The sequence below is a fragment of the Saccopteryx leptura genome, chromosome 7, assembly GCF_036850995.1.
Source record: "Saccopteryx leptura isolate mSacLep1 chromosome 7, mSacLep1_pri_phased_curated, whole genome shotgun sequence".
In the NCBI taxonomy this organism is placed as follows: domain Eukaryota; kingdom Metazoa; phylum Chordata; class Mammalia; order Chiroptera; family Emballonuridae; genus Saccopteryx; species Saccopteryx leptura.
The window spans coordinates 9083432-9109105 of record NC_089509.1 but is presented as its reverse complement, the minus strand read 5'-3'; the positions used below and the strand labels follow the sequence as shown (position 1 = coordinate 9109105).

The following is a 25674-nucleotide window of genomic DNA, read 5'->3' as shown; positions in this document are numbered from 1 at the left end:
GCAGCTGACACCTCTGGCAGCGCCTCCCAGCAGCCTGGGCATTAGAATTGCAAGAAGCCCAGTGGCACAGGGGAATACAGATGGAGGAATCTCAGATTCAAATTTGTCTAAGTGTTATGAACAGCCAGACCCGGGCAAGGCGTTCCTACTGCCCTTCCACCAAAGGGGAGTGGTGGGTCTTTTGTTAGAAGTACAAATTGCTTCTTAATGCAGAGGACAAAGCTGGGCGCTGGCACCACCTTAGGAATTCCTCCCACCCCCAGGAAAGCCACCGCTGCATGTCAATTTTAATTTTTTGAAATTTAAACCAAGGGCTTTGTGTCTAAGCTTTATCTCAATGGAGGAAGAGGAAGAATAAGTCCAAAGGAATTAGGGGCCCGCTGGGGGTTGCAGATCCATAGCAATTAGACTTCATTTAGGTCTCAGACATTTGGTTTTAATCACATTTCTGAATGATACAATTGACAAGGCATCAGAAACTGATACGTATGCAACTTTAGATGGGGCCCAACTCTGCCCTCCCCAGTTCCTGGGCTCAGCTGGTTTGGGCTTCACAATCAGCAGGGGTGGGGTGAAGTGTTGGGGTTCACTTTTCATCTGGAACTGGGGGAATGGTGGTTTGTATATACACATATTTGTTCTGCACCTTGCTGTCTGTGAGCACTTTGTCCCTGGACTCAAAGCAGATACAATCATTGCTAATACTCAAGTGACAGACAAAACATTATTCAAATAAAATAAGAGCATAAAGAGGAATAGCGATAGTGACAGGACTTAAAGCAGGGGAGAAATTTGTTTTTTAAATGGGAATCATAGCTTTCAGCATCCTCCAGGATTAAAGTGAAGCAGGGTGTGATTTGGGGACAGACATACAGCCACGAACATTGTCACACACACGAACCTATGAATACATGTATGTATGCGAGCACATGGGTAACACGGATTAGTGATGACAGCCACATTATATCCGCACAGTGTGTGGGTGTGTGGGTATGCTTTACACACTCTGGGGTTGCCTCTGTGTACACACATTTCTCACCAAACAACTGGTCAAAATAAACTGGTTACTTTGTAGATAACTTACTGTTTGTGGGAATTTAATGATCTAAAAACAGAAGAAAAAGAAAAGAAGAAAATCAAAACCATGTGGGGTGTTTTCTTACCTTATGTGTTTGAAATGTTGACAAGAAGTAGAGAGGAAACCAAACTCATTCAGGCTCAGAGCAGGTGCTCACGGTATCATGCGAATGGGAAGACCCCAGAAAAGGGTGTCCCTCCCCAAGGGACAGTGTCTGTCTCTTCCCACACAGTTCTGGGTGAATTCAGGGAACTGGATAATCTCCAGATTGCCTCAGTGTACCAGCTCTTTTGACAGTTATGTCCCTAGCTGGTGGTGTGAGCAAATGGACAGGTGCTGAGTAGACTTTGTGCCTGGGTGGCTGTATTTCTGCAAGGATTTCTGCACTTCTTTTTAGGAGCAAACATCTCACAGGTCACCTGTTGGCAAGTGCCCCATTCCCACCTCCCACTTTGCCTCTTCTCCCCCTTCCTTCTCCAGAAACCCCTGCCCTTTGCCATTCTCCCACAAGGTGGGGAATGTGAAGATTCAGCCACTGCTCTCCTGTCTACTTCTAATTCTCTGCCACCTCCTCTGGACCGCTCCAGTTCATGGCTGCAGCCCAGGGGGAGAAATAACACCTCCAAAGAGTGGGATACTATCTTATCTCCCCATATCTTTTACCCACCTTGAGTGGCAGGGACAAGGCAGTGGCTGACAAGCAGGCTTAGATGAGGTTATTCAGGGCCCGGTTAAGATCTTTGTGCCAAGGTGGAGATCTGGAGGTCTGGCCTTGGGGCCACCCTGACAAAAACATCAGAGCCCGTAATCTAGAAACATAATTTAATGCATCTCAGTGGGTTTGAGTCAGGAGTTTGGTGGACAGGTGAAATTTATGTTTGCTGGGATTCTTCAGCTGGCAGGTTTTTGACTGATGGACAGGAAATTTGCACAAGTATATCAAGTCACCAGGGAGCTCATGTTCACTTTGGCCTACCTCGCAGGGTTGGGAGGCCTCGGGTCTCAGGGCACTCAGGGGAGAAGGGGACTGGAAGAGGGCAGTTCTGGTCCATCCAGTTCAATCAGGTTTGCAAACTGCTCTGCCGCCTCTGTCCTGTCCACTGCCACTAGGGTTCAGGTTCACGCTTATCTCACCACGTTGGTGTTGCCATCTCCCTCCCCAGGCTGGGGACTGGGATGAGGAGCACTGCCCAGAGCCTGTGAGTTGCAGACACACTGAAGACAGAAGTGGGGCAGCAAGGACAACAGGAATGTGTCTTTCCAGTGATGTCAGGAAGCGTCATGAAGCGATTGTGATCCTTGCCAGGGAAGAGCGCTCCCGCATGTGCACAGGGCAGCCTGAAGCTACCTCACCGCGCACTCCCTGCGACCCTAGTCCGGATATAGAAGAAAGCCGGAGAACGTGCTGTACTTGTTGTTATTGCCTCCGTGCGCCTTCCCGCCGTCCAGCTTCACATACACCTCGTCCCCAGAATCGAGGTGCAGCACCACGCTGTTACTGGCGTAGTCGTAGTTCTGGTCTGCGTCCTGAGCGATGGCGCTGGCCCGGACCTGAGGGCGAGTCACGGGAGCTGGTGGGTCGCAGCATTTCTGCTTAGGACCTTACCCGGCCCCCACCTGGCACACCCCCGGCAGGCCTTCTGCCCACAACTCAAGTCCACGCTCCCACCCAGGCTCCATCTTTTCTCTCCAATTTAGCCAACTCTTTCTCGGCCCCCTCTTTTCCTCAGCTAGCAAGTCCGAGAAGGAGGAGAGAACTGATCAAGCCGGAAAGGGAGGGGACCCGGGGTCAGGGCCGAGAGGAAAGGAGACTGACTGTGGGGCAAAGGGGCTAGCGCGGTGCACAGGGGGAGTTAAAGAAGAAAGAGGTTCCCGAGGAGCCCAAGAGGCTGCAGACAGGGAACGCAAGTAGACAGGGAGTGCAGTTTGGGTAGCGGGGTCTCTGGGCGCTCCGGGCACACCTCCCGCGCTACGTTCAGACGAATACGACCAGGGCGCATTGGGAAGTGAAATACCGTGGCGCACTCCCTCCCGGGCTCACTCCGACGCTTCCAAGCCCGGAGAAAGCAGGTTGATTCCCAAGCAGTTCGGGGCACCGGGTGGGGACAAGGGTCTGCGAGGACTTGCGGGCCCAGCAGGGGTGGGGTGGGGGTCACTGACCTGCCCGTTCTTGCAGAGGTCCGCCCACATGCTGGTGCCATCGCCGCCGCGCATTAGGATGTGGTAAGTGAAGAAGTAGATGCCCCGCACCTGGCAGCTGAACTTGCCGGTAGTGGGGTCGTAGTGATTGCCGAGGTTGGTGACCACGTCGTCGAACTTGAGTACCTCGTAGCCTTCGTGGGGGCTCTTGAGACCCACGTAAAAGGCGATCTTTGGACCGCTGAAGGCGGCGCTGATCGCGCCGGTCATTTCGCCCTCAGAGTCGCCGCCGCCTCGGGTACCGCCACCCACCACCCCGTCACCTCCTGCCGCTCCCGCCGTAAGCTGCAGCCCCGGCAGGCCCGGCCGCCCCGAGTCGCCCTTCTCCCCCGGGGGCCCCCTGGGTCCGGGCGGGCCCGGCTCTCCAGGGGGACCCCGTGGCCCCGGCTTGCCTGGCCGCCCCGGGTCGCCCTTGGGTCCCTGAATGAAAGGGGGCGGAGGGTTGGCGCTCAGGTCTTGCATGACTTCCAGCGCAGCAGTGCTGGGTCCCGGCGGCGGAGTCTTGGCGCCCACGGGGCCTGCGCCGGGTGCGGCGCTGTATGGGTCGCAGATCATGCGGCAGGTGCCCATCATCTCGTAGTGCGCCGCTCCGGGGTCTGCCGCCTGCAGCAGCAGCGGCACCGCGATGAGCAAGCCCAGCGCCATGGCCAGGAGCACGCCGACGGCCGCCAGACAGGCGCGCCGCCGCCGCGGCCACTGCCGGGAAGCGGCCGCCACCAGCTCCTCCTTGCCGCCCGGGGAGGTAATGGTGGGGCGGCGCGGGCGGCCCCGCTCCCCCCGCTCAGGGGCCGACTCCGCGGGTCTCGGCCGCACGCCCGACGTGGCGCCCGCCTGCTCCGGACGCCGGACGACTTCAGCGAGAGGCGTGCCGGCTCGGGCGCCGCTGCTCACCGCGGGAGGGCTGCTCCGGAGCGCCGCGGGTCCCCGCGCGCATGGCGCGGGCGCACAGGACCGCCCGGTCGCCCACGGGTGCGGACCGCGGAGGCCGGGGAGCAGCGGTAAGGAGGCGAGGTCCGGCGCGGGCTCGGCGGGGCTCACTGCTCTGCTCTCCCGCTGTCGCCGGCACCGCGCGGAGGGGGACCCAGCTGCCCTGACGTAAAGAGTCCGGGGCTGAGCGGCGGCGGTGGCGAGGCAGCGCGCGCTGCCATCACTCGGGAGACGGCGCCCTCATGTCATCAGCCTTCGATCCTCCTCCTTTCAGGCGGCGTTCCTGGCAGAGACGGCAAAGGCGCTGTTCTTCCTGGCAGCGCCTGGGAGCCACAAGTGGACGCAGCCGGAGCCCGGCGCCTCAGACACACCCATCGGAGGCCACTCTCACGCGCCTCCCACCAACCACACACCGAAGCTCACTTATCGGCGCACACGGGCACCTCCACATGGCCACGGAGGCATCCACAATCCTGATGCCAACAGGTGCTGCAAGAGTCCCCGAACCCGAATCCATCCCCCTGCCTGCAAGCAGGACCAGACCTCGACCCAAGGAGAACCTCACTTCCATGGGGCCCTGCAGCGAAGGACTTTCTAAAAGCGCTCCTGAGCTGCTTCTTCAGAATGGAATAAATCTCACGTCTAAAAGGTCTTTCACCCACCTAGCCTGAGGACTGCAAGCGGTTGTGGAGGCTCCGGAGACCACCCACCAACTCTTTCAATGGCTCTTTGAAAAGTCCGCAGCCCACATGCAAGAATCTATAAGCCTCTACCTCTTTCTTCCACCCAGAAAATGCCTGGCCCTTGTCCTCTGTATAAAGTTCATTTAGAGATGCAAATGCTGGACACCTAGCAATTGGCGGTGACCTGGGTGCACTTTGCTCCCACTCTCAGCTGGCCACTGCCAGTCAGATCCTGGAACAGGTAGGTGCCTGCAGACATCCCAAGCTTCCTCCTACTGAGGTGGGTTTAGTTAGTTTAAAAAAAAAAATACTCCAAAGCCATTATGAGCTAAAGTCTCAAATAAGCTATTGACACCAGCTTTAGAGAATTATCCATCTCCAGTGCAGCACGTGAGCATGAGATGGGTGTGAATGCTCTTGTATCTGGGAAAGGCCTCCAGCTCAAACATCAAAAGCTCTGTTCTCCAGTTCTGCTGCTCTTGCCTGAGCAGCTATGCGACTCTGGGCAGGCCATCTCCTGCTCCAGCCCTGCAGCTGTGGGAGTGCACCTGGCCAGGCCTGGGAGAAGAGTCCGCCCACCGGCTGGTATCAGCGTCTGTCAGAGCATCAGTATCCCCGGAAACAGCCGTCTGCTCTCTTGAGGCTGTTGCTTTGAGGAGAACATTCATTTATCAAGTATCGTATTCTCATGGTTACTTGAAAATCCATTTTTCTTTCTGGTCACTCTGAGCTATTTCCCCACCCCACCCCACCCCACCCCACGATGCTCCAGCCTTTTCCTTCCTCAGTGCATTTCCCAGGGATTGACAGACCTGGCACCTGGTAGGCCCTCAGTGCATATTTGTAGTCGAGATGACTAAACTGGGGTTGAAGTGAACTTTACCCAGGAGAGAAGGGGGAGAAGGGGTTCATTTCTTGGGCACCTTCTGTGATGCATCAGGCACTTCACACATGCTCCTTCACTTACTTCTCCCAGCAGCTCTATGGATGAGCAATTATTCTCCCATTATACAGGTGAGAAAACAAAGGGTCTGAAAATGTTAGGTGCTGGCCAGTGTCCTCCACCCATGTGACAGACCAGAGTCCTCCTCACACCCAGTCCAGGGGCTCTGAGAACCTGGCAGTGAATGCAGCATTGACAACTCACTTCTGGCCACACTCTTCACTGGATTGTCACATCTGGAATCCCTCCCTTCCCTATTCTAGTGCCACACCTGGAACTAGTTAGCTACAGTGACTCCAGGAGCCATACTGCCAATCCTGGCTCTGCAAGTTCATGTCTCTGTGACCTTGGGCAAATTGTTTTACCTCTCTGAACCTCAGCCTTCATGTGTGTGAATGGGAATGACAAAAGTACCTATGACAGAGTTATTTAGAGATTAAATGAGTTAATTACTATACAGGCCTTAGAATAGTAGCTGGCTCGGTCAAGATTAGCTATTCTTGTTAACATTGATGCTTTAGACCTCCTTCATCATCATACTTAAGGTCACTGAGAGGAATCGTGAAGTAGCAGGGTGTGCAAGCTGAATTTATGACTTGTAAGTGAAAGAGGCCCAAAGGCCTCCCACATGCTCTTTTTCTAAAGCCAAGAAGGGCCCCACTGTCTCTCCCCCAGCCCCCTCAGGCTGCCCACTGTCTCTCCCCCAGTCCCCCCAGGCTGCCCACTGTCTCTCCCCCAGCCCCCTCAGCTGCCCTGCTCTAGCTTCCCGACCTCAATCAAGACTGCCCAGAATGCTTTCGGTCACCAGCTCCACTTGGACAGATGTTTTCAGGCAGATACTCACTGTGGTTGGATTTCCCAGCCCTGCAGACTGTCATCCCCTAACCCCACTGTTCTTGCCCCTGCAGGATCTGGGCAGGGAAGAAGCAAGGAGGAGCACATGTGTGAGATGGACAGCAGCCGCCAGAGACGACAGAGCAGGCCACATAAATCATGAGGTCCTTGTCCTGCCGGCCCTCCTTTGCTCCCTCCCACAGTGACACCATAGTGACAGAGCGCCCTGCTGAGGTGTCTGACACACCTCCTCCTCCATCTGGCTTCTGGGCCCCCTGAATGATCTACATCATCTACCTTTTCATTAATATTTATTATGATCTTTACTAGCATATTGTCTTCCATTTTTACTGCATTTTTACATGTCAAGGCCGGTGATGACTCAAATCTGCCCAAAATTGCCCTTAGTAATCTGGCCTTCAGTTCTTCCACCAACATTTATTGACAATTAGTCAGTTCCACCTTCTCACCCCCAAAGCCCTCTGTTCTATGACATATAGTTTGACTCTTGATCACAGGCTATTTTGTTTGGTACCCTAATGCAGTGGTCCCCAACCCCCGGGGCCACAGACTGGTACTGGTCCGTGGGCCATTTGGTACCAGTCCGCAGAGAAAGAATAAATAACTTACATTATTTTCATTTTATTTATATTTAAGTCTGAACGATGTTTTATTTTTAAAAAATGACCAGATTCCCTCTGTTACATTTGTCTAAGACTCACTCTTGATGCTTGTCTCGGTCACGTGATACATTTATCCGTCCCACCCTAAAGGCCGGTCCATGAAAATATTTTCTGACATTAAACTGGTCTGTGGCCCAAAAAATATTGGGGACCACTGCCCTAATGGGCAGCAACAAGTCCCCACTCCATTCATCTGCACAACAGTGTCTTCAATCTAGGATGCCTGTCTCTCCTCATCTCTCTAGACTCATCTCTAATTATTTTTCAAGTCCCACCTAAGTGTCTCCTTCTCATCTGAAGTCTTCCCTGAAACCTCCCAAGACAAGTTGACAGCTCATGAGGACAAAAGGTATATTGAATGCATATACCACTGCTATCATGTATCATGACTAAATGTGTGTTTACTTATTTGCCTCTTCTATCAGGATTTGAGTTCCATACGGGTAGAAATCAGGGCATTCATTCATTCATGTATGTTTCTCTTACTTGTTCAACAGATATGTATTGACTGCTGTTGTGTCCCAGGCACTGTGCTGCATGCCTCGTATGCAGTGGGGAACAGTACAGGTGTGGTTTCCCTCCCTTCTAGCTGTTCTGCAAGGCTTCCTTGACCCCTCCACCTCTTTCTACTTGTATAGTTGGGTTTGCATCTGAACTGCTGCTATTTGGTGTGGCTGTTTATTGGCATGCTTTCTTTGAATTAGACCTGTGTCCCCAACTAGACTGTAAGCTTTTTATAGACTTTTCTTTCTTTCTTTCTTTCTTTCTTTCTTTCTTTCTTTCTTTCTTTCTTTCTTTCTTTTTTTTTTTTTTTTTAAGAGACATCATCTTGAATATGTTGGTCAGTCTCTCGGCTCCATCCTCAAAGGGAAGGGCAGCATGACACAAAAGGCTACATCATACAAGGCCTTGGAGTCCACGTTAAAAGATGTGGCTTTTATCCTAAGTGCAATCGAGAGACTCTAAAGGAGTTTGAAGCAGGAGAGTGACATGATGTACATTTTGCAAAGATTATCCTGGCTGCTGTGATGAATGCTGTGGGGGAGGGAGTAAACATGAGTAAACCAGTTTGGAAGATATTGTGTAAACAGGCAAGAGGTAATGGTGGTTTGGTATGGTATAGTAGAAGAGAAGTGGGAGAATTCCAGATGGATTTTGAACATGGAATCCAGGGGTCTTGCTAACAGATTCGAGATGAAAGTTAAGAGAGGAGGAGGAGAGATCAAGGTTAACTCCTTAGATATGGCTTAAGCAACTACACGGATGAACATGAGAAGGGGGATATTAGGGGAAGAACCATATATTGCAGGATATGGGAGTTGGCAGGTGGAAGGATTTTTGAGTTCAGTTTGGTAAATGTTAAGTTTGAGATTGCAGTGAAATAGCTGATGAAATCATCACCTGGGCAGCAGACGTGACTCTAGGACTCAGAGGAGAGGTCAGAAAAGGAGATATACACCGGAGAGGCTGCAGGATATAGGTGATATTTGCAGCCTTGGGAATGAAGAATGGGGAATTGGTAGAAGGGAAGGGAGAACCCAATCTCATGACCAACAGCCCCTCCACCCCAGTCATCTCAAAAGTGAGTAGAAGAGAAAGGGGGAAGCAGCAGCCAAACTGGGGAAGAAAGCTGGGAGAATGTTTACAAAGAAGAGCATCTCAAGAGGGAAGATATGATCATTTCTTTAGAAAGCTGCTAAAAAAAATTAGTAAGATGAGGACAAACAGTTATCCAGTGGGTATGGTAACATAGCAGTCACTCAGGACTGTGGCAGAGATAATGCCATATGCTCACAAAAACAGAAGTTCAATAAAAGTTTGATGTCTTTAAGAGTACTAGTGAGCCTGACCAGGCGGTGGCTCAGTGGATAGAGCGTCAGACTGGGATGCGGAGGACCCAGGTTCGAGACCCCGAGGTCGCTAGCTTGAGTGCAGGCTCATCTGGTTTGAGCAAAGCTCACCAGCTTGGACCCAAGGTCACTGGCTTGAGCAAGGGGTTACTCGGTCTGCTGAAGGCCCTCAGTCAAGGCACGTATAAGAAATCAATCAATGAACAACTAAGGTGTTGCAACGAAAAACTGATGATTGATGCTTCTCATCTCTCTCCGTTCCTGTCTGTCTGTCCCTATCTATCCCTCTCACTGACTGTCTCTCTGTCTCTGTAAAAAAAAAAAAAAAAAAAGTAATAGTGATAGGTAATATTTGTTGAGCACTAACTATGTGCCAGGCACTATGCCAAGAATTTTAGATATATTAATTCTTTTAATATTCTGTGAGATATGTGCCTCTGCTTTACAGATGAGAAAACTCAGATAAATCTATGTATTATGCGTGTGTGTGTGTGTGTGTGTATGAGAGAGAGAGAGACAGACAGAGAGAAACAGAGAGAGGGACAGATTAGGAACAGGCGGGCAGGAAGGAAGAGAAATGAGAAGCATCAATTCTTCATTGTAGCTCCTTAGTTGTTCATTGATTGTTTTCTCTTATGTGTTTTGATGGGGGGGGGCAGCTACAGCAGAGCAAGTGACCCCTTGCTCAAGCCAGCAACCTTGGGCTCAAGCCAGTGATTTTGAGCTTCAAGCCAGCGACCTTTGGGCTCAAGCCAGCAACCATGGGGTCATGTCTATGATCCCAAGCTCAAGCCAGTGACCCCATGCTCAAGCTGGTGAGCCTGTACTCAAGCCAGATGAGCCCATGCTCAAGCTGGCAACCTCAGAGTTTCATACCTGGATCTTCTGCATCCCAGTCCAACACTCTATTTACTGTACCACTGACTGGTCAAGCTAAATCTATGTATTTACACATGTCACTGTTGTATGTAATTTCCTAAGTAGTTGCTTCAGGACACCAGACAGGTGTCTCTCCAGACCTGGAGCTTTGTCCAATATGCCATTCAGGCTGAAGTTTCCATGTATGTGTTACTCTTGTCTCTCAACTAAATTGTAAGCTTCTCAAGGGCAGAAACTATCATGAGGACATGGTAAATGTTTGATAAACATTTATAACTCTTAAGAATTTTATACTGCTTGAAAGAACTTTAAAAAAAGTTAAAGATACTCTTGATGGTAAAATAGAAGTAAAGAAGAAGTACCAACCTTACCTGCCACACAAGTTCTCTTTCGCTTTTGAAAAACCTGAAGAGCTTGCCTTTCTTTCTTCCTTCATTCCTTCTTTCCTTCATTTCTTCCCTCCTTTTTTCCTCACTTCCTTCCTTTCCTTCCTTCTTTCCTTATTTATGTATTTGTTCATTCATTCTCTCAGTAAGAATTTTATTGAGCACCCACCATATACAGTATGCTGTGCTGGGAGGAAGGATTCAAAATGATGTTTTTGTTAAAGAGCTTACAGTCTAGTTGGGGGACAAGAAAAATGAATAGAAAGCACTCAGGCAGCCATGTCTCTTTAGGTTGCATTGACAAGGGATAGACAGGAAGAGGCTGACAAAAAGCAAGTCATTGAACCACAACACTCGAGGGTAAAGTGACAGAGTATAACCTTAAAGGACAGGTGACATCTGAACCAGTAAGAAACCTGGATAGATAACAGAGGTGGAGCCTTCCTCTAAAGGGTGTTTGGAGCACAGTAAAGAAGCTGGTCTCTACTGGTCAGAGGAGTTTGTGATGGGCTGATGAAGCAGTTAGTCACATGAGCCACAGTTCCCATCAAGCATCAAGTCCCCACTCACCAAAAACTGATTACAACGACTTCCAGCTCCATGTTCTTCTTGTGTCATTTTTGGAAAATTCTAGAACCATTATAGTAGGCTTGCCCTGTGCCTCTCTTTATGTACATAGCCCTTAGCCCCCAGTCTTCCACTTTGTTTCCTGAGTGGTTGCTTTGAAAGGAAGATAAGGGAAATAATGTTCTCTACTTGGTGCAGGGCTCTGGGCTTATCAGTCTACAGGGTATGGGTAACACGGCCTCTCTGATCCTTTCAGCAGGAACAAGGTGAGTACACAGCTCCTGCTGTTCTCAGAGGCTGGGCCACTGTGACCCAAGGGATCTTTTCTATTTCCAACTCTAGCTCTTGAGAGCTCACAGCCGAAGGGGGTTGAGGAAGATCCCCCACCCCGAAGATATTCAGACAGCCTTACTCAGGGGCCAATAAGAAAGCGCCCACCAGGCCCATTAGCCCCAAATCAGCAGCAACACATTTGAGTCAAGAGGGTCAACCTGCCCCTGAAAGCCCTTGCCCAGCTTTCTCCGAGACTATGGCTAGAGCCCTAATTATTGCTCTTCTGAAGAGCTGGCTCTGGTTGGGTCTTCATGAAGTTATGGTTCTATAGCTGTCTCTGGTCTACTTTCTCCAGGACCCTAGTTGCCTGCAGCACCACCAGCTGCCAAAGACAGTGCTCCAGGAATCTCCGAGGTGATCGAGATGTAAGCTGGGGCCCCCCACTGAGCCAGCCTCATCCCCACAGTGTGCTAGCTGTTCAAGCTACACCACTCCCCCTGCTTATCTCTGTCCTTCGGCAGGCAGGAGGTGTAGCTTCATTCTTCATCTGTAGAGCACATATTGAGCGCCTACTATGTACAAGATATGGGAGGGGGAGGGTCCAGCAGAAAGCAAACACCTGTGCTTGCTATCTGAGTAAGTTACACAGATTACTTTTCCAGCCTCCTCTTTTGCCTTCCTGAAAGCATCCACTGTCTCAGAGTTGGCGTGGTACATGTGAAAGTGACAATCTCAGATGGCCCTTGCAGTATCTTGCTTCTCTGAGTGACTTTTTCCCTCTAGGAGGCTATATTTTCTTCAAGGACCCTGATCCCACAGAACTGGTCCTGGGACAGGAACCTCAACATACCATTATTGGATGGAATAGGAAGACAGGAAAGCCCGGGATTGGGTGTGTTTTACCCTGGGCAGCATAACAAGCTGCCAACAGCTCCACAGTTCACCAGAGGGGTGTGGCTTTTTGTTTTTTTTTTGTTTTTTTTTTTTTTTTAGCAAGAGAGAGATAGGAAGGAAGAGAGATGAGAAGCAACAACTCGTAGTTGTTCATTGATTGCTTCTCATACTTGCCTTGACCGGGGGGCTCAAGCTAATCAATCCTATGACTGCTTGCTCAAGCCAGTGGCCTTGGGCTGAAGCCAGCAAACTTTGTGCTCAAGCCAGCAATGATGAGCTCATGTCAGTGATCCCACACTCAAGCCAGTGACCCCACGCTCAGGCTAGTGAGCCTGCGCTCAAGCTGGATGAGCCTGTGTTCAAGCCAGCAACCTTAGGGTTTCAAACCTGGGACCTCAGTGTCCCAGGTTGACTTTCTATCCACTGAACCAAGTTTGTTTGTTTTTTCTTTGCAAATTTGTGCTTATCTTGTGCTTTGAATAAAGCAAGGCTCCATGTCTTGAAAACAAACCTATTGATCTAGAAGGGAAACAGGCTTTTGATTCAAAAGTTCATCAGAGACCATAGGATCTCCCCTAGAGGGAGACACAGCCTTTTGTTCATGCAGATGAAGAGCTTAGTCATGGAGCAGAGCCCTCCTCTCACTGCTCCGACATTAATAGAGCAGCTATTCCAGGTTGAGTAGTGAAAATACTTCCTGGCCCTGAGGACACTGACCAGTCAGGGAACCATATAGTACAGTGCCACAGTGCTTGTGGGGCCTCAACTATCTCTGTGCCCTCCTGGAAAACAGGGCTATATCCTCTGGTACCATCGCCCTCACCTTGTGACCATCCTGTGGTTTAAGGCAAGCATTTCTTTTCTCTGGTACCTGTGTCCATGAGTGGGATATGCGAGGAGGATGGGAGAACTTGGATGACAGCAAGTTTAGCTAAGACACCATCTGTGCATTGCAAAAATACCCTGTGATGCCATCAAAACTCAACCCCAATAGTGTCCACTTCTTGAGCAAGGGAAGTCCAGCCCATTCCCTTCCCAAGGGAGTACCTGGCAGGCCTGCGCTGTCCGTGGTGCCAATTATTGTGGCTGCCTGGCTTCCCTTGGCAGGAAAGGCTCAGGTTTCAGAAATCCAAGAATTAACTCATATTTCCAGGCTTTGATGTTAGGCCATAATTCTCTGTGGAAATGTTAGACACCCCCCCCCCCCGTATGCCCTTCCTCTCCTGGCTTCACCCCTACACAAGAGACATACCCCCTGTCTGGGTCAGAGGTTAGATAGCTAAGAACTCTCTTCTCTCTCTGTCTCCCAGTTTTCCTTCCTCTTATCTACTCACTCTGTGTTCCCATTCTGTCACACACACACACACACACACACACACACACACACACACACACACACACACTTCTTGTGAAATACGGCTGTGATGAGGCAACTACTCGCCATCTCCGACAGTCACCTTTCCTTCCAGTCAGGAGAGAGAAATCAAGCACAAGGCTAAAAGGGCAGCTTTGACAACACCACATGTGCCTCTACATTCAAATGTGTTTGATTTCCTTGTGTTGTAAAAAAGTGGAGGGAGCACATGGTTCACTTAGGGAGGGCTGCAGCTCTGTGAGACGGTGGCCACCCAGCAGCAGACTCGGCTGGGGTCATGAGGACCAGTGCCCACCCCCAATCAAAGGTCCTACCTCCAGTGGAGTCACGCTTAGGAACAGCACAGCAATTCCCAAAGGGTTTTCCATTAATTCATACTTGAAAGAAAAAAACAAAAGTATTCCTAAGTAAAATCACTTCGGAAAATTCTAGGTGAAAATATTTGCAGTGTGTGTTTGTATCACCAATGCACTTTTCAGAACCTTTGCTGTTCCAACAGGCATCATGCTATATTTTCCTGACATATTTTGCCAGCCTTTATTTAGTCCATAGAGCATGGATTCTAGAATAATCTGGTTCATGTTCCAACTCTGCCTCTGCTATTGATGAGCTGTGCTGCCTTGGGCAATTTCCTCAGTCTCTCTGTGCTCTGAAATGAGGATACCTACCTCACAGGGTTGTTGTTAAAGTTAAGCAAGTTCAATGTGGAGAATCTTAAAAGAGTACCTGGCATGCAGTAAGCCCTAGGACACTGTTGCCTAACATTATCATTATCAGGGGCACTAACATGCAGGGAACCCAGTCTGGGCAATGCTGGGTTAAGGTGCTGTCTCTGGAAGGCTCTTGCAGAAATGCCACACAGCCTTTGCACAAGCTGTACCATTTCCCTACCTGGAACATCCTTCTTACCACTTCAGATTCCTGATGAATTCTTTTTAGCCTTCAAAACCCAACTCAAAAGTTTCCTCCTAAGAAAAGTCTTCTATAACTCTCTCAAGCAAAAGTTAGTCACTCTCTAAAAATTTAGAACAATGCTTTAGATTGGGGTTGTCTTTGATGGGAGAATTTGACACAGTAAATCGTAATAATTACGTGTCTCTCTCCCCCACTGTGCCGCTACTTCTTCAAGATCAAGAACTACAGTCTATGTCTGGGGCCCCAGTACACAGCACAAAGCCTGAGACACACATTGTGCTCATCATGTGCATAGTTAATTAATTGTGTGTGCTTGCATAGTGCCTGGGAAGGGTGGTATGTGATATTCTCTGCCATTCACTAGCACAATGAGGTGAAAAACATGGATGTGACTCGTGCCACCTCCACATATTAGATGTATGACCTTGATCAAGTTGTACCCCTTCCCTAAACCTGCTCCTCATCTTAAAAAGATACCAATACTCCAGCCCTGGTCAGTTGGCTCAGTGGAAAGCATCGGCCCGGCATGTGAAAATCCTGGGTTCGATTCCCAGCCAGGGCACACAGGAGAAGTGCCCATCTGCTTCTCTACCCTTCCTCCTCTACTTTCTCTCTACCTCTCTCTTCCTGTCCTGCAGCCAAGGCTCCATTAGAGCAAAGTTGGCCTGGGCGCTGAGGATGGCTCCATGGCCTCTGTCTCAGGTGCTAGGATGGCTCCAGTTGCAACAGAGCAATGCCCCAGATGGGCAGAGCATCACCCCCTAGTGGGCATGCCAGGTGGATCCTGGTCGGGCGCATGCGAGAGTCTGTCTCTCTGCTGCCCCGCTTCTCACTTCAGAAAAATACAAAAAAAAAGTTACCAATACTCTTTACCTCTTGGATCTGAGGGAAGATTAGAAGTAAATGTCAACCCTGCCCATTCCCTCAAACTCCCACCACACACACACACACACACACACACACACACACACACAGGCATGCACACATTCATATATCTTGGGTTTTTCTGAGTGGAGGAGAGAGGAGAAGGAAAGCAGGATATGGGGATTTGCAGGAGGAGGTGAGGGATTGGGTATCGTAATATTCCCGAGTTCAGATTCCGTGATAATTGCTCCCTAAGCACACCTAACCTGGCTGGCCTGGCCTGCCACATGCATGCAGAATTCTGGAACATACATGCAGAGGAGAAATTCTTTTCAAAGCGCGTTTCTCTCCAAAATGAGGGCAAGGAATTAATGTTACTGAAGGAAGCCCCCCCCCTCCCAGAAGCCAGCATACTTCACTCAAGAGGACCTGAGGCTAGAAGGTGGGACTGGTGGGAGTGTCTCAGTCCAAACAGTGTTTCAGGTGGAGCTGGTCATAGTGATCTCTACCACCCCCTTGTCCAGAACTAATCGAACTAACCTCCAAACTCTCGGCTCTACCTGAGCTTCACACAACTTTCCTGTCCCTTATTTATTTATATTTTTACGTTTTTGGAATTTTTATAAAAGTTTATTTGAGCTGAACTGACAACATATGCTCCCTACCTTTCCCATTCTTTAAAACTTCAAAGGATTCTGTTGGCCTCTGTCCCACACACCGGAGCTTTTCCCTGAGAGTGGAGCACAGCTACCTTCCACATACACTAGCAGAGAGTAACTATCAAGTCACAAACCCTTTGGTCTGAATTAGTGTCGGAGAGACCTTCTGAACAATCAAAGACACCCTGTGCAGCCTGGAAACCGGATCCCAGGGATTGGTGAGAGCTGAGAGGAAGACAGCAGTATGTGAAGTCAAAAGAAAACGGCCAGAAGTGGGTTCACATTTTGTCCTCTTACTGCTGGGTGACCCTCCGTCTGAGCTGAGTTTCCTCACTGTCAAATTGATGTCATAGCAGCACTTCACAGAGTAGATGATGTTGTGTGTCCGAGAGCCTGGCACCTCATAATCACGCAGGGCATTTCCCTCCCCTCTCCACTGCCTTCTTACAGTGAGAAAAGTGACACGAGGCCTTGGCCAGTTGGCTCAGTAGATGGAGCGTTGACCTGGCGTGTGGATGTTTCAGGTTCGATCCCTAGTTAGGGCACACATAAGACGGGACCATCTGTTTCTCTTTCCCTCCCTCTTGTCTCTCACTTTTTTTTCCTGTTAGACTAAAATTTTATTTTATTTTTTAATAATTTTATTTATAATGGGGTGACATAAATAATAAATAAATCAGGATACATATATTCAAAGATCAACAAGTCCAGGTTATCTTGTCGTTCACTTATGTTGCATACCCATCACCCAAAGTCAGATTGTCCTGTCACCTTCTATCTAGTTTTCTTTGTGTCCCTCCCCCTCCCCCTTTCCTTCTCCCTCTCCCCCCTCCCCCCGTAACCACAACACTCTTATCAATGTCTCTTAGTTTCACTTTTATGTCCCACCTACGTATGAAATAATGCAGTTCCTGGTTTTTTCTGATTTACTTATTTCACTTCGTATAATGTTATCAAGATCCCACCATTTTGCTGTAAATGATCCGCTGTCATCATTTCTTATGGCTGAGTAGTATTCCATAGTGTATCCCCTCTTGCAGCCAATGGCTCAATTGGTTCCAATGTCAGCTTTAGATGCTGAGGATAGCTCGGTTGATTCTACCATTGGCCCTAGATGGGGGTTGCTGTGCCGAGTGTGTGCAGGAGTCTGTCTCAGGACGGGGAGGTTGGGCAGTTAAGGACAGACTTCACTAGCCCTCAGCCCTCGTGACACCTGCTTTGCACAGGTATAAAGAGACAGACTCCTGCATGTGGGAGTCTGTCTCAGGAGAGGTCAGGGAGTTTCACGTGGAGAAAGAGGTCTTGTTTGGGAGGTGCTAAAAGTGGACCCAATCCATTAATTCCACCAGTGCTCAATGAGGCCTGCTCTTTCCCTTGTTCAAAGCCTTAACCAGGGTGCTGCCCCTCATCTCTCTTATGTGGGAAATCTATGTCCCTTCAGTGTGCCCACAGTGCAAAGGTGCAGTCCCCTGGTTAAGGAGGAAAGAGACAGAAGCATGTGGCCACCAGAAACAAAACATATACGTCTCACAGAAAATTTGGTGACCTTTGGGATGCTCAATGAGACATTTACAGGACATGAACTTGGGCCAGGCCCACCTGGGATGTAAGAGTAAACAAGATATGGACTTGATGGGGCCCCCCCGGTGGAGGTGACAGACAAGTAGGGGACAAGAACCCCTGAGAAATATACAGCCCTTGCTCACAGAGACACAAAGTTCTCCAGCATTAATTTGGGTAGGGTCTACTGGGCTGGTTTGGACTACTCTAGACCAGAATCTTGATTCTAACTGCCAGGTAGACATTCCACTGGGGCCCTTAGCTGAAGACTTTATGAAGAAGACGTTTTAAGCATCATTGGCCTATCGTCTCCGCTGAGAAACTTGGATGAGCTCCTGCCAAGCACATTTCTGTGTTAGCCCATCTTCAGGGAAAGGAGGTGTGAAGCCCTGAGTCTTATCAGTTATCCTGTGAACTGCTACAGACACTTTCGGGGCTACAATCCTTGTCTCTCTGCCAAAGACAGTGCCCTCAAACATTCTGAGCTCTTTCTCTGTTCCTAGTCACTTTCTACTTGGGGTCCAAACTGACATACAGTATATCTTAGGTGGGTGGCCCCTTAACTCTTTCTCTGTGTCCGCCCCCTGGTGGCAGTGGGCCGTTATTACTATTTTTTTCTTGCCCAGGTTCATCTAGGTTAGGCCACAGCAGCAGGGGTGTGGGGAAGTTGTCTCTGTCTGGGGAGGCAGAAGAGGAGTGTTTCTCAAAGAAAAGAGGACATCAAGGCCCTGGCCAAGCATCAGCCCAGCATGTGGATGTCCTGGGTTCGATTACCAGTCAGGGCACACAGGAGAAGCGCCCATCTGCTTCCCCACCCTTCACCCTCTCCTTTCTCTCTATCTCTCTCTTCTCCTCCTGCAGCCAAAGCTCCATTGGAGCAAAGTTGGCCTGGGCGCTGAGGATGGCTCCATGGCCTCCACCCCAGGCGCTAGAGTGGCTCGGACTGCAGTGGAGCATCGCCCCCTGGTGGGCATGCCGGGTGGATCCCGGTTGGCACATGCAGGAGTCTGACTGTGTGCCTCCCCCTTGCTTCTCATTTCAGAAAAATACAAAAAAATAAAAATAAATAAGTTTTATAAAAAGACATCTGATATGCATTTTGTAAACCAGAGGATAAATAAAGGAAGGGCATCTGGCCCTCAGAAAACCACATGCAGATGTAGGAGGACACCCAGGAGAGGTGACCATGAGCCCCACGCTCCGGCCTAATGTGAGAAGGCAGAGGGCGGAGGGTGACTTCCCATCAGCAGAGATAAAAGGGGCCTGAGAGGAGCCTGAGGGACCTGTCCGTTGTGCTGATGGTGGGAACCAGCCTTTGCCAGATCCTGGATCAACCTGGGCCCTCATTAATGTGAAAACTGGGGAATCAGATCCTTCACAGATAAAGAAAAATTTTGTTCTAAAGGACCGCTGCCAGGTGTCTGTGACAAAGAAACACAACTCACCAGTAACAGAAGGGCCCGGGCCGCGGAGGGACCTGGGCAGGGAACCACCACCCATGTCAGGATAAGGAGGCTCCCACCCCGACAGCATTACCCAGAGGGATCAAAGAGTTGAATTCGCATCTTTCTATAGAATCATACCAGGGTTTGAAGGTGCAAAGGGGAACAGGGAAGAAGGGGACAAGATGTGTATACAGCCCTTTGTTTCTTATGTAATCCTCATAACAAACCCTCCAGAAATATGTCATTAGCTCTTTCACAGATGAGGAGCCTGCAGCTCAGAGAGGCTAAGCAACCACTCCCATGTCACCCTGCAGTTAGTGTATTTAAACCAAGTTCTACCTGTAGCCTTTAATGTCTTCTTTGCCGGGCTCCCCAGGGAGAAGCAAGTTTGCAGTGGTCATCACCGTCCACCCTCCCAGGCCCTGGAAGGCAGAGAGCCATCATACCATTGGTCCTAAAGGCCATGATCTTTATTTGACACGTGCTCAGCCTGGGCCTGGGGGGGAGCCGCTCAGTCTCTGTGATGATGCTGGGTCACCCTCAGGGTCAGCCCTCCCCTTCCCGAGACCCTCCAGGCCCACAGAGGCCTTTCTTAACTTCTTGCTGGGCAGTTCTTCACTTCACAGTCCAGAAAACAGCCTGGCCCCAGGTCTCCGCCTCAGGGTGGGAAACAAGAGCACTGATGGGGTTCTGGCAATGTCAGCTAACAGGGGGTGGTGCTAGTACCTTTATTTTTTCTGGGGCGACAGGCCAGGCCTCCTGACATCCTGAGGGCCCAGCCACCCTGACCTATGGCAGACGAGGACTCCCCCAAGGGTCTTTAAACCTCCACACCTGGATGCATTACATACGAGGGCAGAGTCAGGCAAGGGGTGGAAGGGCTGTGCCTTGCTTTAAGCACACCCAGGTTATGAGAAAATCAGTTCCTACTCTGCCCCTAACTATAAGCATCTGAGCACATCGGGCCTCCTCTCTGGGCCTACGGCCTCCTCTGTAAAGTAAGAGGGGTGGGGGGAAGGGTCATGTTTAACTCAAACATTGCATAAGACTCTGGGCTGGGGAAACAGAGTGTATTAGGCACCTAAGGCCGCTGTAACAAATACCACAGCCTGGGTGATTTCAACAATAGAAATTTATTTCTTGCAGCTCTGGAAGCTGCCTGTCTCCTTGGCTGTCTTTTCTCTATTGTCTTCACATGGCCTTTCCTTTGTGTCCTAATCTCTTCCTATGAAGACAGTCCTATTGGATTAAGGTCCACATGTATGACCTCATTGAACCTTAATAACCGCTTTACAGGCCCCATCTCCAAATACAGTCACATTCTGGGGGGTTAGGACAACAACATATGAATTCAGCCCATAACACAGATAGGAGATATCCCTCATCCCATAAAAGAAATCACAGCCCCAGCCCTTTAACAGTGAGCTCCCTAGTGCATTTAAAAGAGAATTTTAGTCTAATCTGTGGTAGCTGAGTGGATAAAGCACTGACCTGGAATGCTAAGGTCGCTGGTTCAAACCCCAGGCTTGCCCGGTCAGGGCATATATGGGAAGCAACTACAAGTTGATGCTTCCGGCTCCTCTCTTCCCACCTCTCTCTCTCTCTCTCTCTCTCTCTCTCTCTCTCTCTCTCTCTCTCTCTCCTCTCTAAAATCAATAAATAAAACCTTCAAAATAAAATTTGATTCTCATTTTTTCTCCAGGTCCACATCGAGGCCTCTTTGTCTGAAATCTGATATTAGAGGCCAGAAACAATACTTCTATTAGCCACTTACCAGGCACCAACCTCGGGCCACAGGCTGGTGGGGTGATGCAGAGACTCCGCCCTTGGGTGCAGCATCTTAGGAGGAAAGTAAAAGGTGCCAGCACTAGAGCAGAGAGAGCACAGGCTTCAGGGTCAGAGGCCAGCATGGCTATCACGCTGGGGAACCTTAGGGAAGAGACCTCTGTGAGCCTCTCTTTCATCATCTGGGCAACGGAACTAGGGTGCTCCAGCAGATGTCCTGGCCCCCCCAGTCTCAGGGCATGCAGGCCCCCTCCCAACTACCAGCACCTGCAGCTCTGTGCTCGAGGTGCGGTGAGGACTGCCTGGCAGCCAGGACCTGCTCTGCACTCAGCTCCTTTGCCAAGAGGCCAGAAAAGCCCAGAAATCCAAGACTCCTTGGAGCAGTCCTTAACCAGCGGCGAGCGGGAGTTGGCTTATAAGTCCTTTAAGAGGAACAACTGTAAGAGGCATTTGCACATCTTTCCAAGCGTGACTCCCTTCCCCACTCCCCTCCCTGACCTCCCTGCTAAATAAATTCCTCTCGTTTACCCATCTCTCCCCCCTGCTGCCTCACACTGCGGGACTGCCTAGGATCACACGTGCACACTCACGGCTTGCAGTTTTGTGGGTGGTGGTGAAGAGAACATCACACTGAGAATACTTTTAGGTCAGGAATCTTTATTGCTGCTGTTCTCTGATCTCCTAAGGGGTGGCGGGTCACTGGCTTCCACCTGCTTCTCTTTGAGCCCCTAGGAGTGTTTCGGGGTCTTGGAACAACCTCAGTGAAAGCCCAGGCCCCACCCAGCTTTCTAGTCTGTCATTTGGCCGCTGTGCCAAAGTGGGGTTGGGGGCCGAAGAACAGCTGGCTCTGGTCCAGAAAGACTCTATTTGCGTCTCAGTGGCCTGACCCTGTACTCTGACATCCAGAAAGACCCAGCAGTGAGGCTTTCGTGGCCCCTTGTCCCCTTTCCATGTTCTAGATGGGAGACAGGCTGACCGTGCTGGGCACAAGCTTGCCTCCCTTTCCTGAACAGCTGGGACCTCATTCTCTTCTCTCACCCAGACCCCCACTCCCTTCCCTTCCTCTGAGTGACACCACAGTCTGGGATTCCCTGCCTCTGTCCTTCCAAGAAAAGATGAGTTTTCACAAGTATTGTGAATTTGTAATTTCTTAAAGAGGTTGGAGACACAAAGCTTACATGAGGGGTGGGCTATGAGTGGTGGGCTTTTAGGCATTGGTGGCAGCAGAACCCCAGGCTGTTCTCTAAGTGCAGAAGAAACAGTATTCTGCCCAAGGGTCGGTCTGTTTGGGGTGGGCGGGTCAGACTCCCAGTGGGGGCTCCAAGGACCCAGGGTTGGGGTGGGCGGGTCAGATTCCAGTGGGGACTCCACAGTGTGCTCTCCAAGGACCCAGGGTTGGGGCGGGCGGGTCACACTTCCAGTGGGGACTCCACAGTGTGCTCTCCAAGGACCCAGGGTTGGGGTGGGCGGGTCAGACTCCCAGTGGGGACTCCACAGTGTGCTCTCCAAGGACCCAGGATGAAGTCCTGCAGAAGAAACAGTATTGTGCCCAAGGGTCGGTCTGTTTGGGGTGGGCGGGTCAGATTCCAGTGGGGACTCCACAGTGTGCTCTCTGAGGACCCAGGATGAAGTCCTTTTCTGACCTATAACCCCAGGGTTCAAACCCAGGCTACAAATGTCTGATTGCAAACAACATGAGCTTGTCATAAGAGTGGGGCCTCGGAATAGAAACAGGGATGGGAATGGAAGAAAAGAAGCCAGGCCCCTCCCTGCCCCCCTCTTGTGTGTGCCTTGGGATCGGGAGAAGCCCAAGCAGGGCCCTCCGTCCCTCCCCTGGCTCTAGCTCTGTCCATTGGGCTGAGCCTGAATGCTGGGCCCACCAGGGCTCCCTATGTGTCATCCTTGGCCAGCAGGATGCTGGTGGCCATGATCAGAGCCCAGCCAACCCCAGCCAGCCCCTTGTCCACCCTGGGCCCCGCTCAGAGGACAAGGCTGAACTGATTCTGTCAAGAAGAATTAGACTTATCTCCTGGGCTGGCTCGATGCGACAGGACGAGACAAATGCATTCGGACAACCTGGATCCAGAATGCTATCTGTCATCCACACTGCCACTTCTCCAGCAGGCAGCGCTCTCCCCGGAAGATCGTGCAGGCTCCCTTCATCCTGCCCTGAGAAGGTTGACAGCAGAGCTTGAGGATCCAAGGTGAGGAAAGCAGGTGTCCGCAAGTCAGGGGCCCTCAGGGGAAAGGTGTCAGGATTGGTTCTGTCCAGGCCCTTGTGGAAAAGCCACAGCCAGCACTTTCTCGCCAGCCCAGGTCTCTACGCATCAGGCACCTGATTCCAGGACGATCCCAGCAGCACGAGCCCTCAGGGCCTTCACCCACCTGAGAGCTGCCAGGTGGGTGGATAAGGAAGAGTTCTTTGCTGGGCAAATGCGAGGGGACTCCAGCTTGATTCCAGAGAAGACTCGTACCCTTGCTACCCCCTCTAAGACCCCACCTGCTTCACAGACCAGCTGGCATGGCAGTCAGTGACAGGGGTGCTGGTTGAAGTCAGCAGGACAGAAGCCACAAGCCTCCAAGCCCCTCTCCAGGCTGGGCCTGCAGTGGGCAAAGGCATGAAGCCAAGCCCCGCCCGTCAGCCCTCAGCCTGTCAGTGCTCCTTGGGCAGCCGTTACCTCATCCCGGACATCCCCCGGCCTTCCCCTGATAAATGCAAGAATCAAAACTTCACTGAGGTGATGGAATCCCACTAGTAGGAATTTCCATGTATTGAGTCATCTTGGGCATCACCCAGGTCTCCCAGCAAAGTAGATTTCTTGTCAATAACCCAGGTGGTTGGAGGCTGCAGCCATGAACTTCATGTCCAGGGTCTGAGTAACAGAGGCAGGTGTTATGAACTGAATGTGTCCCCCAACGAACTTCTTGTGTTGGAATCCTATCCCCCAGTGTGATGACTTGGGAGGTGGCTGGGATTACACAAGGTCATGCAAGGGGAGCCCTCCTGAGTGAGTTTAGTGTCCCTTAGAAGAGTCACAGGAGACTACTCCCTCTCTGTGCTCTCATCATGTGAAGACACAAGGAGAAGTGGCTCTCTGCAACCCGGGAGCGCTTTCACCAGATGCTGGATCTGCCAAACCTTCACCTTGGACTCCCCAGACTCCAACACTGTGAAAAATACATCTCATTGTTTTTAAGCCACTCTGTATATGTTATCCTTAATTGCAGCTTGAGCTAAAACAGCAAGTTAGAGGATGAAAATTAGGCTCTCATTAGAATCATTCTTGGCCCATTCCTGGGCCTTTAGTACACCGTGTGACTTTGGGCAAGGGCTGGAGCCCCTCCGAGACTCATCTGCCTCCTATTTGTCTGTTTTGCCAGAAAGATGATTTAGAAGTAGCTGTAGTCAACCTTCCCAACACCAGCTCCCAGGTGTTTATTTAATAATCACCTTCTCTATGCCTGGTTCTTGGAATACAGTGGGCAAAGCAGACAAGATTTCCTGCCCTCCAAGAACTCACATTCCAGTAGATGTGCCCCAAACACTCCCCTTCCTCTTCATAAGGCATTTCAAATATCAAAACTCTTCCGAACTCCCCACAGAGGGTTCACTCTTCATGTGACAACGTAAGCCTACACTGCTGCATAAAGTAGGCCTGTCCTGTACTGGCCTGTGAAAGAGCCAGAGCAATAGAAAAGGGACAGGAGCCTGACCTGTGGTGGCACGGTGGATAAGGTTTCAACCTGGAACACTGAGGTTGCCGGTTCAAAGCCTCCAGTTTGCCTGATCAGGGCATATACTAGAAGCAACTGCAAGTTGATGCTTCCTGCTCCTCCCCCCAGCCTTTCTCTCTCCTCTCTCTAAAATCAATAAATTAAATCTTTAACATAAGAAAAAATAAAAGGAAGGTGGGTGCAGATGAGAAGCCCTTCCACCAGGCCAGTGGCAGGACATACCAGCGTTCAGGGCCTCCCACTGCCCACCCAAGCCAGGGCACCTGTCTGTCAGCCCGTAGGTGCCAGAGAGCCTTGGAACCTTTCTTGAGCCCTTTTAAGAAATGCTTCCTTCAGATATAGGCCCTCCAAGTGTGGCCCTCAAGGTGGTTCTGAGGAAGAGGGTGCTGCCCCCCAGGCCTTACCTCTCTCCTCTCCTCCGGTGATCCCTTCAGCAGTGACAGCCTTCGCTAGGAGGCCTTCGGTGCTGCTTCCCCCGTGAAAGTTGGCCAAAGAGTAGACTCAGGACCTGTCCCCAAAACCCCCACCCTATAACGCAGGATAGCAACACTGGGGGCTTCTAACAAGGACTGAGAAAGGGCTGGAGGACAAAAGGGGGGGATTAAGAAGCCCTGATGGTGTGGTCACAAAAACATGGTTTTCTGCCAACTTCCTGGCCACTATAAGGGCCCCGCCTGGTCTAGTCCCACCACTGGGCACTACCAGATGCCACGGAGTCCAGACTCAAGAAGAGAAAGCCAACTCGAGCCAGATAGCTCAGCTGGTTAGAGAATCATCCTGAAGCGCAGTGGTTGCTGCTTCGATCCCCGGGCAGGGCACACAGGAACAGTCCTGTCTCTCTTTCCCTTCCTCTCTCTCTAATCAATAAAATAAACATTAAAAGAAGAAGAAGAAGAGAAAGCTAGTCTCTCTCTCCTCCCACCCACCTGAGGCCCACCCTCACATGCATGGCTCGCTAGCAAGGGACACGGGGGTGGGGGTGACTCCTTCCAGAAGCCCCAGCCTCTGTCAACAGGCCAACGGCCTTTCCGCTGGGCCACGGCAGGGAGACAGAGGCTCCACACCACACAACAACCCCACCCCCGGTGCGGGAGGAACCCACGCAACAGCTGCCACAGCTGAGGGGGCTGGGGAAAGTGG

General features: G+C 50.7%; 1 protein-coding gene across 1 annotated transcript; it reads right to left on the bottom strand.

The window, feature by feature from the left end:
* Nucleotides 1-434: 434 nt before the first annotated feature.
* C1QL2 (complement C1q like 2) lies at nt 435-4512 on the bottom strand. Its single transcript, XM_066345162.1, has 2 exons — nt 3239-4512; nt 435-2629 (listed from the first exon to the last, which is right to left on the bottom strand). The coding sequence occupies exons 1-2, from the start codon at nt 3920-3922 to the stop codon at nt 2450-2452; spliced, it is 864 nt and encodes a 287-aa protein (XP_066201259.1). The 5' UTR covers nt 3923-4512; the 3' UTR covers nt 435-2449.
* Nucleotides 4513-25674: the final 21162 nt, after the last annotated feature.

Bases quoted from the DNA above. Each gene is read 5' to 3' on its own strand.
- C1QL2 (XM_066345162.1), bottom strand. From the start codon at position 3,922: ATGGCGCTGGGCTTGCTCATCGCGGTGCCGCTGCTGCTGCAGGCGGCA. The intron at 2,630-3,238 runs GTCAGTGACCCC...ACTCGCCCTCAG, and splicing joins ACCTCTGCAAGAACGGGCAG to GTCCGGGCCAGCGCCATCGC.